Source organism: Condylura cristata, unplaced genomic scaffold, assembly GCF_000260355.1.
Source record: "Condylura cristata isolate star-nosed mole 26May11 unplaced genomic scaffold, ConCri1.0 scaffold00014, whole genome shotgun sequence".
In the NCBI taxonomy this organism is placed as follows: Eukaryota; Metazoa; Chordata; class Mammalia; order Eulipotyphla; family Talpidae; genus Condylura; species Condylura cristata.
Window position 1 is genome coordinate 8070806 of NW_004567115.1, and position 14750 is coordinate 8085555.

Genomic DNA, 14750 nt, shown 5'->3' on the forward strand with positions numbered 1-14750 from the left:
GGGCCTTCCTTAATCTGACCTCGCCAAGAAACCTCCCCCAACCACCCCAGCCTCAGAGACTGTCCTTCAAGCTTCGTCAGCTGCTGGCACTGCCATGTCCACCCTGGGGAGGCATACTCTCGTCTGGCACTTGGAATGCCCCAGGCGGGGTGATCTTGTAGAGGCTCCACAGTGCTGAGCTCAGCACTACACCTACAGCATGTGTGGGGAGTCACATCAGCATGCTGACTTTAAACGGGAGCTAGAGACTTGCAGAGGGGGAGAGGACCAGGCTGGCATAATCCTTTTTCTAGCTCTCACTGATTCCTCTTGATCCTCTCTTACTTTCTTACTCCTACCTCAACCACCACCCAGAACCTGGGCGAAGACCAGAGGATATGATATAAGTGGCGCCCCTTAATGTTGATATGTCCAGAGCGGGGCCCTACGGGGTAGATCTGGGTGCTGCAGGCTAACTGTAAAGATATGAATGTTAGAAGCAGACAACCTGGAGTTTGAGTGTGGGTACTGCCATTACCAGTTCTGTGAATTAGAACACTTCACTTTCCTCAGTTGCCGCCTTGGTAAATGAGGAAGATGCCTCCAACCTTCACAGATTGCTGGGCAGATTAAATGAGGTGGTGTAAGAGAGCACCCTGTGCAGTGTCTGACATAATGGAGCTTCAGCAAATGGCAGGTATTACTGTTGTATTTTTGTTTTAGCCTGTTCTGAGCCTTCGTGAGCTCTGCAGGCAATATGGAGCAGCCATCTAATTTACGCTGTTAATCAAAAATTCAACACTGAGTCCCTACATGTTAGTCAGCTCTGAGCTAAATATGGTGGGGGAAAGAAGGGGATAGACACCACATGGCTGTTTGCCTTTAAAAAAAGCCTGGTTCTGTTTGTAGCATGAGAGCAATTCACACTCTTTAAGTCAGTGAACATAGCTGGTGGGAAAACATAGCCCCTTTGGGCTGAGAGGGCTGGAGGACCTCCGAGAAGGGGAGGATCAGTGGTGCTGGGCGAGTTGGGGCAGGCTTCAGGCCTGGAGGGGTGAAGCCAGGTGGAGAGGAGGCCTCACCTCCATGGGGTTGACTGTAATAGTGAGCGCAGAGTCGTCCCAATCCATCTCGGCCTCCTTGGCAGCCTCGGTCTCTTGGGTGAAGTGCTGGTGGGCGATTCGGATTCGGTACACACCCATGGCCACGACGAACACCAGCATGCACACGGAGATGATGATGACCACCGTGGCGATGCTTGGGACAACTGGAAGCAAAAGGAGCCCACGTGGAGTGGTGGACAAAGGACCCTCTCACTCTCGGGACAGAGCATGAAGGAACATCCATGCGTAATGGGTTACAATCTGCCTGACAGGATCCTGGATCGGCACCTTCCCGGTCTGGGCCGCACTTTCATCTATAAAATGGACTGAATAATTCTTATCCTGTGGTGGTTGTGAGGAATAATGAAACAATCTATGTTGGGCACATAGTCAGTATAAGTTCTTTTCTATCACTCACCTTTCCCCTCAAATTAAAGGGCAGCTCTCACTGAGAGCCAGGCTCTGTGGGATCTGGGAGGGTCAGACACAAATTCCCACTGGATAGTGATACACTGTGGCAGGTGCTGGAAGTGTGGGTAGGGGACTCACACTGTACTCATGTGTGTACATATAAAGAGTTCGGGGGAAGCTTCATTATAGGACAGGACTTTGGTATGGGCTAACAAGACTTACCAAAAAGCCCTTTGTACCAAGCTCGGTTACAGTACATTGTATATAACTTTTTGTGTACTTGACTGGTTTCCTACTGAGGCTGTGAATGCCTCAGAGGAAAGGCACACAGCTTCCCTGCAGCTGGATCCCTCCTAGGTGTGGCACCCGAGGTTGAAGTGGATGGCCTACTATCACTACTTGATGCCCTGAGGTTCCTCCTCCAGGTGACCTACCTGCACTGCGCCGGATGCTGGTCTGTGACTCTGGGTGGTGGACAGACTGGAGGAAGGGAGGCTGCACAATAAGGTGGTTGACGTGCTCTGTGTCTGACACTCTCACTTCATGGAGGACGCTGACCTGGAAGAGCAGGGGGAGGTGCTACTAACCAGGAGAGGCAGGGGAGCCAGGGGGAGCAGGCCTCATGAGTAAAGAAAGAATGAATGGGTAGGCCTGGGTTTCCCTAGCAACCATAGGACGTGCTCACCTCCAAGTTGAACTCATTGCTGGTGTAGCGCCCATTGAGTTCTGAGCACTTGATCCTGAACCTCCGGGCCTCCAGGGAAGCCGGACGCCAGTTGCGGTAGCGGATGTGATGCAGGACCTGCTCATAGCGGCTCATGGAGCCCACCCCTGTGTCAAGAGACCATGTCTGTCATGAGAAGGCAAAGGAGGAGGTGGAGGAGACAGGCTGCAGCTATGGGGATGTTGGGCCTCTGAATTGGTACTGGGTGAGAACTTGAGATAGTTAGGGGCAGGAAGGGTGCAGAAGAAGTTCTGAGAATTGATCTTGGCCCTGACCTAAATGTTTGGTCTAATATTCCAAATGTTGCTGTAATGTTTGCTGAGATCAAAGATTATACCAGGAGCCATCCATATAGTTTCCTGGCTTTCCCCAGGAAAGCCAGGTATACCAGGGCCTTAAGCTGCAGAAGGTGTTAAACAAAGGTGGGGCTAGAAGTCCACATGCTGAGGTCAAATGGCCCACCTGGCCCTACCTCCACAGGTCACAGAGCTGCCCTCACAGTCCTGGATCCAGGGGGAGGCTGCTCTGAGAGGAGAGCACTGGTGACGGGGCTGAATGTGGCTTACCGTAAATGGAGTATCCTGCGGTGGAGTTAGTGGCATCCAGGTGTCGCTGGTGGAGCTCACTGTGGTTGAGCTCCAAACACTCCTGTCTTGGGTCTAAGTCCCCTCCCAGCACCAAAATATCACAGAAATCTAAGTTGTGCAGCATTTCTTCTAAGACTGCTGATTTTGGGGCTGTGGGAAGACAGACACGTAGAAGGACAGTCATGGGGACAGGTGAGACAAAGGCCCCTGCTTCTCCCTGAACTACTGTGTGCTTGAACTCCAGGTACAGGCTATGTCAGGAGAACATGCTGTGTGATCCCAAATACCACCTCCGCTGCTCTGATGGATGTCCAGATAATCCTCCAAGGCTGGTGGCATGAATTTGAATGCAAAGTATGACTATTATGGTCAAAAGGTGTGAAACTAACTACAGCCACTGAAAGGTTATGTGCTATTAGAGGAAGTAACTGCCTCTTGATTTTCTCATCCAGGAAGAGGGCAAAGGTCTTGTGAGAACTGCAAACAATCCTGGTACATAGTAGGTGCCTAATAAACTACTCATTTGGCACCAGAAATAAGCCTGCCTGCACTGTGCTCACCTAGCTTTCCCCATGTGGATATGGTATGTGTCTGTTGCCCCCCAAATATGCCTAAGTTCTCAAGGGGAGAAGCACTGTCTTTTCTGACTGGCTCATCTGCACCTAACCCAGAGCCTGGCATGGAGCAGGACCACACACACTGCACAGATGGAGTTTCCTGGCTAAAGTAATTAAATAACTAAGCACACTGGTCAGTCTAGTTAGCAAGCTGTGGGTCAGTCGAGCTGTCCTTCCTAATTATCGGACCCCCAGCTTCCCAAAGGAATGTCTGAGGATTTGAATGCTGGGAAAATTAGTGTTCCTAAGTGAAAACCCCACTGTAAAATCAAAGTCATTGGTATTTATGGAGTGATTGTGATACACCAGGCACTATACAAATAAAATCTAATCAGAAGACATAAAGGAGATACTATTTTTTTTTTTAGGCACAAACTTTCAGAACTTTTATTATGGTCACGAGCACGGTAAATCTCCAGGAGGGAATTTAAAATACACAACAAGGGACATACTATTATTATCTGTAGAAATGAGAGGGCCCAGAGGTAGGTGGGTTGCCCTGGGTTACACAGATAACAAAGCAGGTGCTGGGCCAGAAGCCATGACTTTCTGATTCTACAGTTTGTAAAGTCTTAAGCTGTGGGCCAGTCTTCCATTGTTCTAAACCTTGCAGCCTTTTATTGAAAAATCTGTGCACTGAGATCATTTAAATATTTATTTATTAAGTGGACTAATACACTTTGTGAATAATAAGACATTTATGATGATAGAAATTTAAAAGGATTCATTAAAGATAAGAGAATTACTTAAACTCATTATTTGATTTTCTTACATTTTTTTTGTGATACCAAAAATATGTGTTTGCTCTTACTAGATATATATTATTATAAATCATTTTGAGTGCTTAAATTTTAAATGCTTGCCAATCTCACTGGCTTTGTGTGTCATGGGCAAAATCTAAAAGCACATTAATAAGCACTTAAGGCAAGGCCTATCATTAGCCATAGTGCATATGCATCTTTATTTCCAATGCCTTTCTCCTGGTGCTGGGTTTTCTCATAGCCTCTCCTCAGGTTGGATGATCTCATCCTGGACCCTGAAGTGCCTGACTGATGGGTCACATTAGGTCAGGCTAGTTCTCTGCCACCTTCTCATTGTTCTCTCCTGCTTGCATTATGGACAGTGTCTTCCATCTGGAATTCCCTCAATTCCCACTGCGCCTAAGGCGCTGAGCAGGAGGTGAATCAGCCATGATGGAGCCCTCTTGAGGAGTCCTGGTCTGGTCTAATAAGCAGACAATGAACCAAGGAGGGTTTGCTACTGTGCTTTGGGGGGAGGCACCAGAGGTTGGGGCCCGAGGGGTCATGATGGTGGTGGAGTCACCTTCTGGAGGAGAGGTTGAAGGTAGGGATGTTTGCCAGCAATAATGTCATAGGAGAGAGGGACCTTGCAGACAGAGGGCAAAGTATGAGCAACAGTGTGAACCAACTAACACCCAGGCATGAGAGAGAGAGGGGGGTGCATAGAAGTGGCTGACCTTTTATATTGAAGTAACATAGCATGAGTTGATGGGGACAGAAGATACCAGAGTAGGTCACTGAGGCCTGGTAGCAAACGCAATTAGCCTGTTTGTTTAAGGTACCCATAATAATGATTGTCCCAACAACAATAAGAGGAAAATCTACAAAGTTCTAATAATAGCTCTTGGCACTTGCATGAGATCTACACGCTCCTCTCATAAACAGAAGGCAAGTTGCAGACCCAGATAATTGCTTTCCTCTGCATGCTGCTGGAAGCTGGTGTCAGGCCGAGTGAATCCAGATGCAGTGGCCTGCAACCCAGAGGTCAGAGACCCTTCCTTTTCCTGTCTGATTTTACTCTTTACTACCAATGAGGGGAAGAGGTAAGATCACACTACCTTATGCACCCTGAAGTGTTACTAGGAAACTGCATTGCTGGACAGGTAATAAAACATCATCTATTTTTTGTGAGATAAGGATTTTCGAGGCAATCCATTCCCTGGGGACCAGGGTGGTTTAAGGAAATGGGTTATTAGGACGGTTCTAGGAGCAGTCCTTCGGGTCGAGGGGTCCACAACCACCAGCACCTCATTAGCAGATGCTTGTGGAGGGAGAAAGATAGTTCTCAGGTGGCTGCTGCCTCTCTACCTCTGGGCCCAGGTTTTACTCTCTGCTTCCCTGCATCCCTTTCTTCCGTCTTTAACCCTCCTCCCCACCACCAGTGTCTACTGAAGCTTTCAGTGCAACAAACTCTCCTTAGAAGATAATTCAAATGATTCTACTTCCACTGAATAGCCCTCCCAATAATGAATCTGTTGGAAATAATAACTTGAAAGTTTCCTGAGAGCTTAGTGTAATATTGCTGAATAAAACCTGACTTCTACTGTATAGCTACTAAGGTACAGGTTTTTCCTTCTTTGTGTTTCTAATACATGCTCACTACAGAATGTTTGGCAGTTGTAGGGGAAAGTGGAAGGGAATGGAAACAAATGGGACTCTTAACATGCTTCTTAGCGGTATTGCTGCTGGCCTGAGGCTGTTTCCTTCTTGGCATTTTTCTGTGTATAGATACCCTTGCATCTTGCTTTCTCTTTCACTTATCATTTAGTGTAAGTGCCTGTCCTCCAACATCATATCATTTATGAGTGTATAGAATTTGCCAAGCCACGTTCCTCTCCTATTATTTATCTGCATTGTTTCCAAGTTTATAAATTACTCTGTTACGGTGAACAGTTCTCTGGTCCTGAAGGATGATTTTCAAGTGCTGGGAGCACTTGAGCACCCCACCCACAATCCAGTGTGCACCAATGTATGGGTACCTGTGGTCTGCAAGTCACCCGGGGCCTCGGCTCTGGTGAAGGTGCTCACGATCTTGAGGTCAGGGAAGAGGGTCACCCCTCTGGCACTTTCAAACTGGGCCGCGGGTCTCCAGAAGCGGTCGGTGCCTCGGAGGGTGATCTGGGGCTCCATGGCCTGCAGCACCATCACATAGGCATCCACATCAGGGATACCTATGCACACGTCTTCCCCAAAGCACCTGGGAAAACAGGCAGTCAAGGCAGTGAAAAGCCAACACGGAAGCCATGGGCATATGGCTGGGTATGAGGCCATGGCCCTTCCTAGGTCCTTGGGGATGCTTTCTGAATGCCAAAGAATCTCCATGGATGTCAACAGACATTCATATTTAAGGCCACATTATAGTCCAAACTACTAACAATCTAGCAACCTAAGGACTTAAAAAGATTAGCTCCTGGGAGAAATGGGGATTGTCTCTACCAGCAACAAGTAACCTTTTAAACCTTTAATTATCTTTTAACAAAGTAATAAATGGCAACGTTAATTAGGTAGTAACCGCTTGTTGTGTGTTTTAGTACTTGGCAAGCACATTGTTGTGTAACTGGTTGGCTGCAGCCACCCCACTAAATGGGACCCCTGGGCCAGGCTCCCATGATGCCCTGGGCGCGTTCTCCGTGGGAGGCGGGCCCACAGAGCCTGCTGCAGGTGCACAAGTGGAGAGCTACCAGCCATCTCTGCCTGATGTGCAAGAACAAGGCTGGGGAGTGAGACAGAGAAGGGTTCTCAGCCTGGCTCGGCCCCGCCTGGCTGGCTGACTGCAGGCAAGGGGCTTGACTGTTAGGAGCCTGAGTCTTTATCTATACAACAGGCATGGTAATAAAGAATTATCTCACAGTAGTAAGGGTTAAATATACATAGAAAAGAAGCTGACCCAGAGCCTGCAGCATGGTTGAAGTTCAGTCAGTGTCGACAGACACCATTCTCTCATCAGATCTCACCAGACATTGTCACTGGCACTGTCTGCTGCCATCTAGGGCAAGGGTTAGCTCAATGGAGAGCCCAGGGCCCAGGCGGATACTCCAGGAATGCTGGCTGGGCTCCGGCTGGTGACAGCTGTCCTTTTACATCCTCTGGGAAAATTTCTTAGAGAAAGGTAGTTCGGGTGGACCCCAAGCTGAGCTACTCCAACCTGTCCTCTGGGGGTTCATTTCTGCTTTCGGTTTTCTGTGTCCTTTGTCACATCAACCTCAATAATCCACCAGTATACTGGGAAGCCTGGTCCAGGGCTGAGCACTGGTAATGTGTCCCTCTTCTTTGCTGTAATGTGGAGGTGGCTTCTCTCTACTCCCAACCTCCAGATGTGGCTGTTGGTGTGAAGGTGGGAACGCCTCCATTACTGACTACAGAACACCATCGGTCCCTGTTGGTGTCTTCCGGGACCTGTTCCATCTCCAGTTACATGGCAGTCCGGAGACCCAGCGTTCTCACTCTGTACCTGTCTTTCTGGGTCTTTCTCCTGGCTCCAGGTGCTGGGTGACTCCTACCTCCCGGGGATTTTCTGGGGTTCCCTTCCTAGCTTCCTTCTCAGCGACTCCCTGTGGTTTAGAAATTATTTGTTAAGTTGTCCATAGACTTCAGTAATTGTCTCACCTCCTCAACTTAACTCCACTAGCCAGGGACAAGAACTGTGCCTGCTGTCTCTTGCAAATACCTATGGTATCTAGGAGCTCCACAAAGCTGGGTTATTAAATGAAAGTTAATAAACATTTGCCAAGTAGCTACTACGTACCAGCCTTTGTACCCTTACATCAGATCACAAACCCAGCTCTCTGAAATTTTACAGGAAGAAGTGCCTTCTAGGCATTAGATATGGAATGAAACAGAGAAAGCTGGCTGAGATAGACAATACAACATTTTCTATGAGAACAAAAAGTAGAACACAAGTCCAAAGGCACATCCCAATAGGGTGAGAAACGAAACTGCCAACAGCTGAAGAAAGGGGAATCCTGTTTTGCCAGGGAACACCCCCAGACCCCTCTGTCGGCCCCAGGCGGACCAGCAACCACTCACTGGACTTTGGAAGAGACTTTGAGGTGCCGCACACCAGCTGTCGGGAACTGCCGGGAGTTGATGTAGGACACCTTCCGGAGGGCACGGTTGATGTTCCCGATGTCGTCCCCTTCCATCACCAGGACAGACTGGGAGGGGTTGAAGTGATACTGGAAGACAGGGCAGAGTGATGGGTGCGGTGACAAACCCTCATCTCCAGGAAAAGGCCACTGAGGCCAGCACAGTCATCTCGAAAAGCATCCACTAGTTTAACACTTGTGTAAACAGCGGAAGGGCTTGACACCCCAAGCTATTCCTGTTTCCCTCTGGGGGCTTTGCGACCCTCCCTGTGGAGTCCCCTGAGGATGATATACTCCCCTAAATATCAGTCCAGGATGGGATTCTGCGATCCCAGACACCAGAGTCATGGTAATGCCGTGGGCCTTTAGAGGTGAACCATGCATCTGTGGGGTCCTCACCAGGGGGTCACTCAACCCCCTTCCACTCCCTCTGTGCCCAGCCCACAATCCCGGGGTTTTGGCTTTTTTCACTCTATCTTGTCTCTGGCCTTGAACTGCCCTTCCATTCACCCTGCTGTCTACTTCTGACTGCCCCCATCTTCTTAGCTTGCAACCTTGAAGCTTGCTTTCTAGCTAAAGGCTTTCCTTCTCTCTTAGATTTGATTGTTGGTCTTGTTTTCTTGGTGCTAAACTCTGGTTTCCCATGTATTTTACTCATTTGCTATGTATATACCTACCTGCTGCTTGAGGTGTGCTATCTGTCCATTCCTGAGTCCCTGATGTCTCTTCCTTGGCAAAGGCCCAGGGGACTGTGTGGTCCCCACTGAGGCACCAGGCACGGGCTTGGGCTTCTCTCCCCACATTGACTCTTCTTTAAATGGGGCTTGGAGAACTACTTTTGTACTTGTTTGAGTTACTGATCTCGACACCCTGAGCAATAATTACTAGGAACTGTTATCCATAAGATGTCAGAAACATTATTCATGATGTCAGCTCATGTCTCAATGAAGGGAAGAAAGGATGAGAGAACTCATCCTTTGAAAACATAGCTCATCCAATGAAAACATAGCTACTTGACACTTATTTACTTTTTGAAGAATAAATATATTCATATGGTTGAGATATAGACTAGAGAGATAATTAATAAAGTAAAAATGTACATCTTATTTCTATCTCTTATCCATTTAGTTTCCACAGCCCTGACAGATTGTTACTGTTACATTGATTTCTGAGAGACACATTGCATTACTGCTCATAACAAGTTGCTTCCCCTCCCAGGGGGAAATTTTCATGCCTGCGCTACTGTCAACAGGCTCAATCCTGAGATTATGGTCCCTTTTCAAGATCTGCATTTTCCTGTTAAACTCAGTAGTGGTCATGTGACTTGCTTGACCAGTACTATTTGATGTAAACCCATGTGGGAAATTTAACAGGAAGTTACTGATTTGTTGTCACCTTCTCGTCTGCCCCAGAACCTGCAATCAATCTAGATCTTGTGGTGGGAATGCTGTATGGATCAGGATCAGAGCTTCAACTATCTATCATAAACACAGAATATGAATAGAAATACTTTGTTGCTTAAGCAACTAAATTTTTAGTTTACTTCATTACTGCAACATAATCTAGCCATTTCTGACAGCTATACTTAAGCATTCTTATGACTGTCTAATCAATTTATATTGATTTCCATTTTTTGCCTTTCTTACACTGAAGGTGTGTTACTACATACTGTATTATATTTTGCTTTTTCACTCAGCTCATATCTTGGAGGTCTTTCTATATCATTACATTATTCCTTAATTTTTTAAATAACAGCAATATAATATTCCATTCTAAGGACATTGGGATTGTTTCTAATCTCTTACTAACAATGCCACACTGAATAAACTTGCACATATAATATTTCACAAGTGTGTAAATGTAGCTGTAGAATTAATACCTAAATGTAAATGCCAGGTCAAAAAGTACATGCATTTTATTTATTTTAAAGATTTTTTAATTTATGCATACAGAACTTGGGTATAGACCAGAGGTAAAGGGGCAGTGAGAGGATTCACCAGAAACAGAGTGGGGAGCAGAACAGGCAAATCAATGAAGTACACTGCTGAGGGGAGCGGCGGGCGGGTCAGGAGAGGTCTGCCATGTCACGTAGTTCACCTCCCTGGCCGGGGATGGAACTTGTGCTGAGGCGGCTGTGCCTAGCTTTGCAGTGCTGTGCTTTAACCTGTTGTGCCACCAGGGAGGGCCCATTATAATTCTTAGTACTGCAGTTGTTTCAGTGCTGACTCTTTGCCTATGCTGGTAGTTCCCCTGTCTTCATTTTTCTTCTATTCCTGTGACCCACTTCCTCCGCTCTCAAAACTCTGAGCAGGGAGAGCCACTCTGAGCTGGATGTCCGTTACAAGAACCACTTCCTGGGCTGGATTCAGTCACATACACCAGCAGTGCCCCAGGCAGCCTTTGGGTTGGCTTTCCCTTTGCGGTGGAAGACTCATGGGCTGAGGTGCCCAGTCACGGAGTTGCCATGGGCTGGCAAATCATCACCCCTTCAGAGTGTTTCACCAGGCAGTCCTTTCAGACTTGAGCTGGTTTAGAGTCATTCTTCTAAAACTCCACTTATGTTCCCCCACCACTGCTACCACTCCTGCCTAGCGTAGCCTCGGGGTGCTGGTGTAGTGTGTCAGTCAGAGTTTTTCCACCAGCAGGCTGTGAACCCTTGAGGGCAGGGTAGACTGACTTCTCCTTAGCATCTCCACAGGGCATCACACCACACTAAACACAAGACCAGGCTGAAGTCGTGCAGAGGAGGAAGATCTCTAAGCCTCATGTGACAGCTGAACAGTTGGGCACACTGTAAAATTTTCTGGAAAATGACCCCTCCTTGCTCTGGGAGATAGGAGAGCAAAGCCATCAGCACAGCCTTGAAGTCTGAAACCGCTGTGCAAAATCTGAAGCCTGCAGATAAAGCCAGTCTTTTCACTCCTACTGCAGAACCAAGGAGCCAGATCAAGGAGATTTAACAATGGGTACCCAGCCTTTGCATCGCTACAGTGCTTTCTTTAGAAAGGAAGAGGTTAAACCCCACCTTGCTTTTCTCTGTGCATTGGTAGCAAGAGCCTATCTTTAGGATGGAACAACTTAGAACTAGAGGCTCCCCTGCTAAGAATAATTACACTTTAAATCTCAGGACTCACTCTTCCTACTTATATAAACTAAATCCAAACTTGCATTTGTTGGTACGCTTGTCACAGAGTGAAATCCTCAGACTGTGTCTTGGGTTGGAATCATCACTTTGACTATCTATTAAATTGTCTAACTCTCCGTGAGATTTTCTTTCCAGTCACCAAAAGAAAATTCAAGCAGTACTTCCAGGGGGTTGCTGCAGCATGGCCTGGCAATTTGCAGGGGTACAGTACCACTGCTGCCACCTAGGGGAAGATTGTGGTAATGGCTGTTGCAGCTAGGGAGTGTGGATTCCCCAGAGGTTGACACCCGGCATGAAAGTGGACATTGGCCTAGTCATTCCACAGTTCTTACACAATCAACAAAACCTTCCACTTAGCTAGGTTTTTGTTGTTTAGTTAAGCTGCAGTGTTTCCAGTCCTGGGGCAGGACTGAGCTTGTGCCTCTGGTTGTAGGACACCGGGATTATAGGCATTACTGCAGGGGCAAGAGATGCTACTTCAGGGCCCAGAAAAGGTGACCTCCCTTGTTCTCTTCTGAGAAGTGGTGCTGTAGTCATTGTGATTCTGCCCTTTGAAAACAGAACACAGATGGTCTTGCAGTATGCTCTGCTCTCCTCAGAAGTTGCCTGGGGGGTCACAAGTCACCTCACAGACTGGGTCATTAGAGAAGTTCCTGACCCATCCTCCTGGCCTGTTCCTGAGGTCAGGCTGGCCAGGGCATGCCATGCACCTTTTTATCCTCTGGCATCAGCCAGCCCCTCTGGACTGGGCCAGAGGAAGATTTACCATGTTACCGGCTCCTCTGTCACAACTGTTATCCAGGTTTACCTTCTAGAAAAAACTGGACAACAGCAAAGCCAAGTGCAAATCCAACTCAGCAGAAGGGAACTGTAATATGTTGAGAGCTTGATTATTAGATTTGTTAGGGGAGATCTCTATTGCTACTGTGTTAGTCCTGAATCTTATCTATACTTATATTTGATTCACTATAAGGTAATATTAAGTGCATTTTATATCTGAGGGTATTGGGGTTGGAGTACCTTGCCCAAGACCATCCCATTAGTTAATATCTGATGTGAACCTAGCAGCAGATTGTCTCAGAGCTCTTTCCTATTCTTCCACACTGTGGAATGAAAATCAGAACAGGGTGCTCTTCAGGAACGTGGGTATTCCACAGCATCTTGTATGGACACAGAACAGTGACAACCAACAATGTAATGACTCCTGACTTACTGGAGAAATATTCAGAAACATGCATCATCCAGGAGCAAACAAGTAAAAGGAGGAATCCATACTGAACTTGGTGAGCAGACAGGATGTTTTCTTAATCACAGAAGGACACGCTTTTGATTAGCCAGAGTGAGGGTGGAGGCCAGGAACCAGTCAGAAAAATAGGCATTATTCAGAAATGAAATAAGGGGGAAATGAGAGAGGGCAGGAAGGAAGGTAATTTTAATAATTTTCTAAGAAGGGCTTTTACTCTGAGCTGCTGGTATGGAGAAAGAGTATGGGCTAGTTTGGACAGCTCCCTGTGCGCCAATCTGATTTCTATAATGGGGTCGTAATATTTAATTTGCTTTGAGGAGTAGAGAAAATGAAGTTAAATCACCTCCCCTGGATGCACTTTAAATTGTGCATCTTCTGCACAGTGCTCCAGTTCTGGAGCAGCCTAAGGAGGGAGAAGGACCCTTGCTGGAATGGGAGATGAGCAGGGGCCTCTTGAGAGGTGGCGAGTGCCGCCCACTTCACAGCTTTTTTTTTGGTACATCACAAGCCTAATCTTAGGCAATCTTATATATATATATATATATATATATATATATATATATATATATATAGTTTATTTTTACATCATTTATGCCTGTTTCCATCTCAGTTGTAATCCCCGTGGGCTTCCCATCACCAAATCACCCATGTGCCATCACCATAGTCCAGTGCATTTCCCTTCCCCACTGTTTTTGATCAAATTCCCCACTCTACCCCTATAAAATATCTCTGGTATACAGATGTTCATTATTGCTTTCTCTCCTGGTCTGTTATACTCCTACTATGAGTGAAACCATCTGGTACTTTTCCTTTTTTTTCTGGCTTACCTTAGCTCACTCAGCATGATCTTTTCCAGCTCCATCCAAGTTGCTGCAAAAGACATGTGTTTCCTTTTTTTGGTTGCTGAGTAATATTCCATTGTGTCCACATCTTTTTAATCCAGTCATCTACTTTTGGGCATTTGGGTTGTTTCCATGTCTTTTCATTTGTGAATAAAACAACAATAAACATGGGGGTGTAGGTATCTTTTTCAATCAGTGTTTTTGTGTCTTTGGGTAGATACCTAGGAGTGGGATTGCTGGGTCGCACCATGTGTAGCAGTTTGAGGAACCTCCAAACAGTTTTCCATAGTGGTTGTACTAGTTTGCAGTCCCAGCATCAGTGCAGAAGAGTTCCTTTTTCTCCACATCCTCACCAACATTTGTTGTTGCTAGTTGTTTTAAATGTGCCATTCTCACTGGGGTGCCACCTCACAGCTTTTTAGTGCCTCCTCTTTTCATAGGTTGTAATTCGATGCAGAAATCGCTATGGTTCCTTTTTTTTTATTATTATTATTTATGATTTAACGGGGTCTAGGCCAGAGGTCCAGGTGGTGAGAGGACTCACCAGAGACTGAGTAGGGAGTAGAACAGGCAGATTGACTGAAATACACTGCTGATGGGAGCAGCGGGGGAGACAGGAGAGATTTGCTGTTCCATGTAGGTCACTTCCCTGGCTGGGGATAGCACTTGTGCTGCAGTGCTGTTGACAATTTGCTAGCACTGAGATTTAACCCCTGCGTCACCAGGAGGCTATGGTTCTTAACTGAGATTGTAAGTCTGTGTGGCCTTAGGTGCAACATCTTTGGTTTATTTGTTGTGTAGTGCTGGAGACCTACAGGTTCTACATGGCCATCCCTAGTGGCACCATGGATGGTCCAGCGCAGAGAACATTATTTAGAGGCAGAGAGCAAATTCTGAGCCAGGCAGAAAGGGGAGGAAGAATTCCTGCCTCATGGGGTTGACAGCACACTCAGGTAACACCAGCAATAGGTTAAGATCAATCCCACCCAGGCTCTGCGAGTGAGGTTTCTTGGACTGACATGTGCTGTGAAGAGCTTGTCATAAATGGACTGGTGTAAAGTCAGACTTTCCAACTGAGGTAGTCTGTTTCTTTCAGTAGCAAGTGTTAAATAATGTGCAATGAACATCTTGCTTTACTTTGCTACCTGTGTTCCCCCATCTCCCTCCCTGACCCAGTCTCCAGTACACCAAGCCCCCCATCCCTACCTGGA

General features: G+C 46.8%; 1 protein-coding gene across 1 annotated transcript in view; it reads right to left on the bottom strand.

Moving 5' to 3' along the window:
- CLSTN2 (calsyntenin 2) overlaps positions 1-14750 on the bottom strand; it is a 599321-nt gene that overhangs the window by 11217 nt on the left and 573354 nt on the right. The window contains exons 11-16 of the mRNA XM_004682158.2: positions 8248-8396; positions 6201-6418; positions 2784-2954; positions 2179-2324; positions 1928-2051; positions 1062-1246 (exon numbers count right to left, since the gene is read on the bottom strand). Of these exons, the coding sequence (XP_004682215.1) occupies positions 1062-1246; positions 1928-2051; positions 2179-2324; positions 2784-2954; positions 6201-6418; positions 8248-8396 (993 nt within the window). The remainder of the gene's footprint in view (positions 1-1061; positions 1247-1927; positions 2052-2178; positions 2325-2783; positions 2955-6200; positions 6419-8247; positions 8397-14750) is intronic.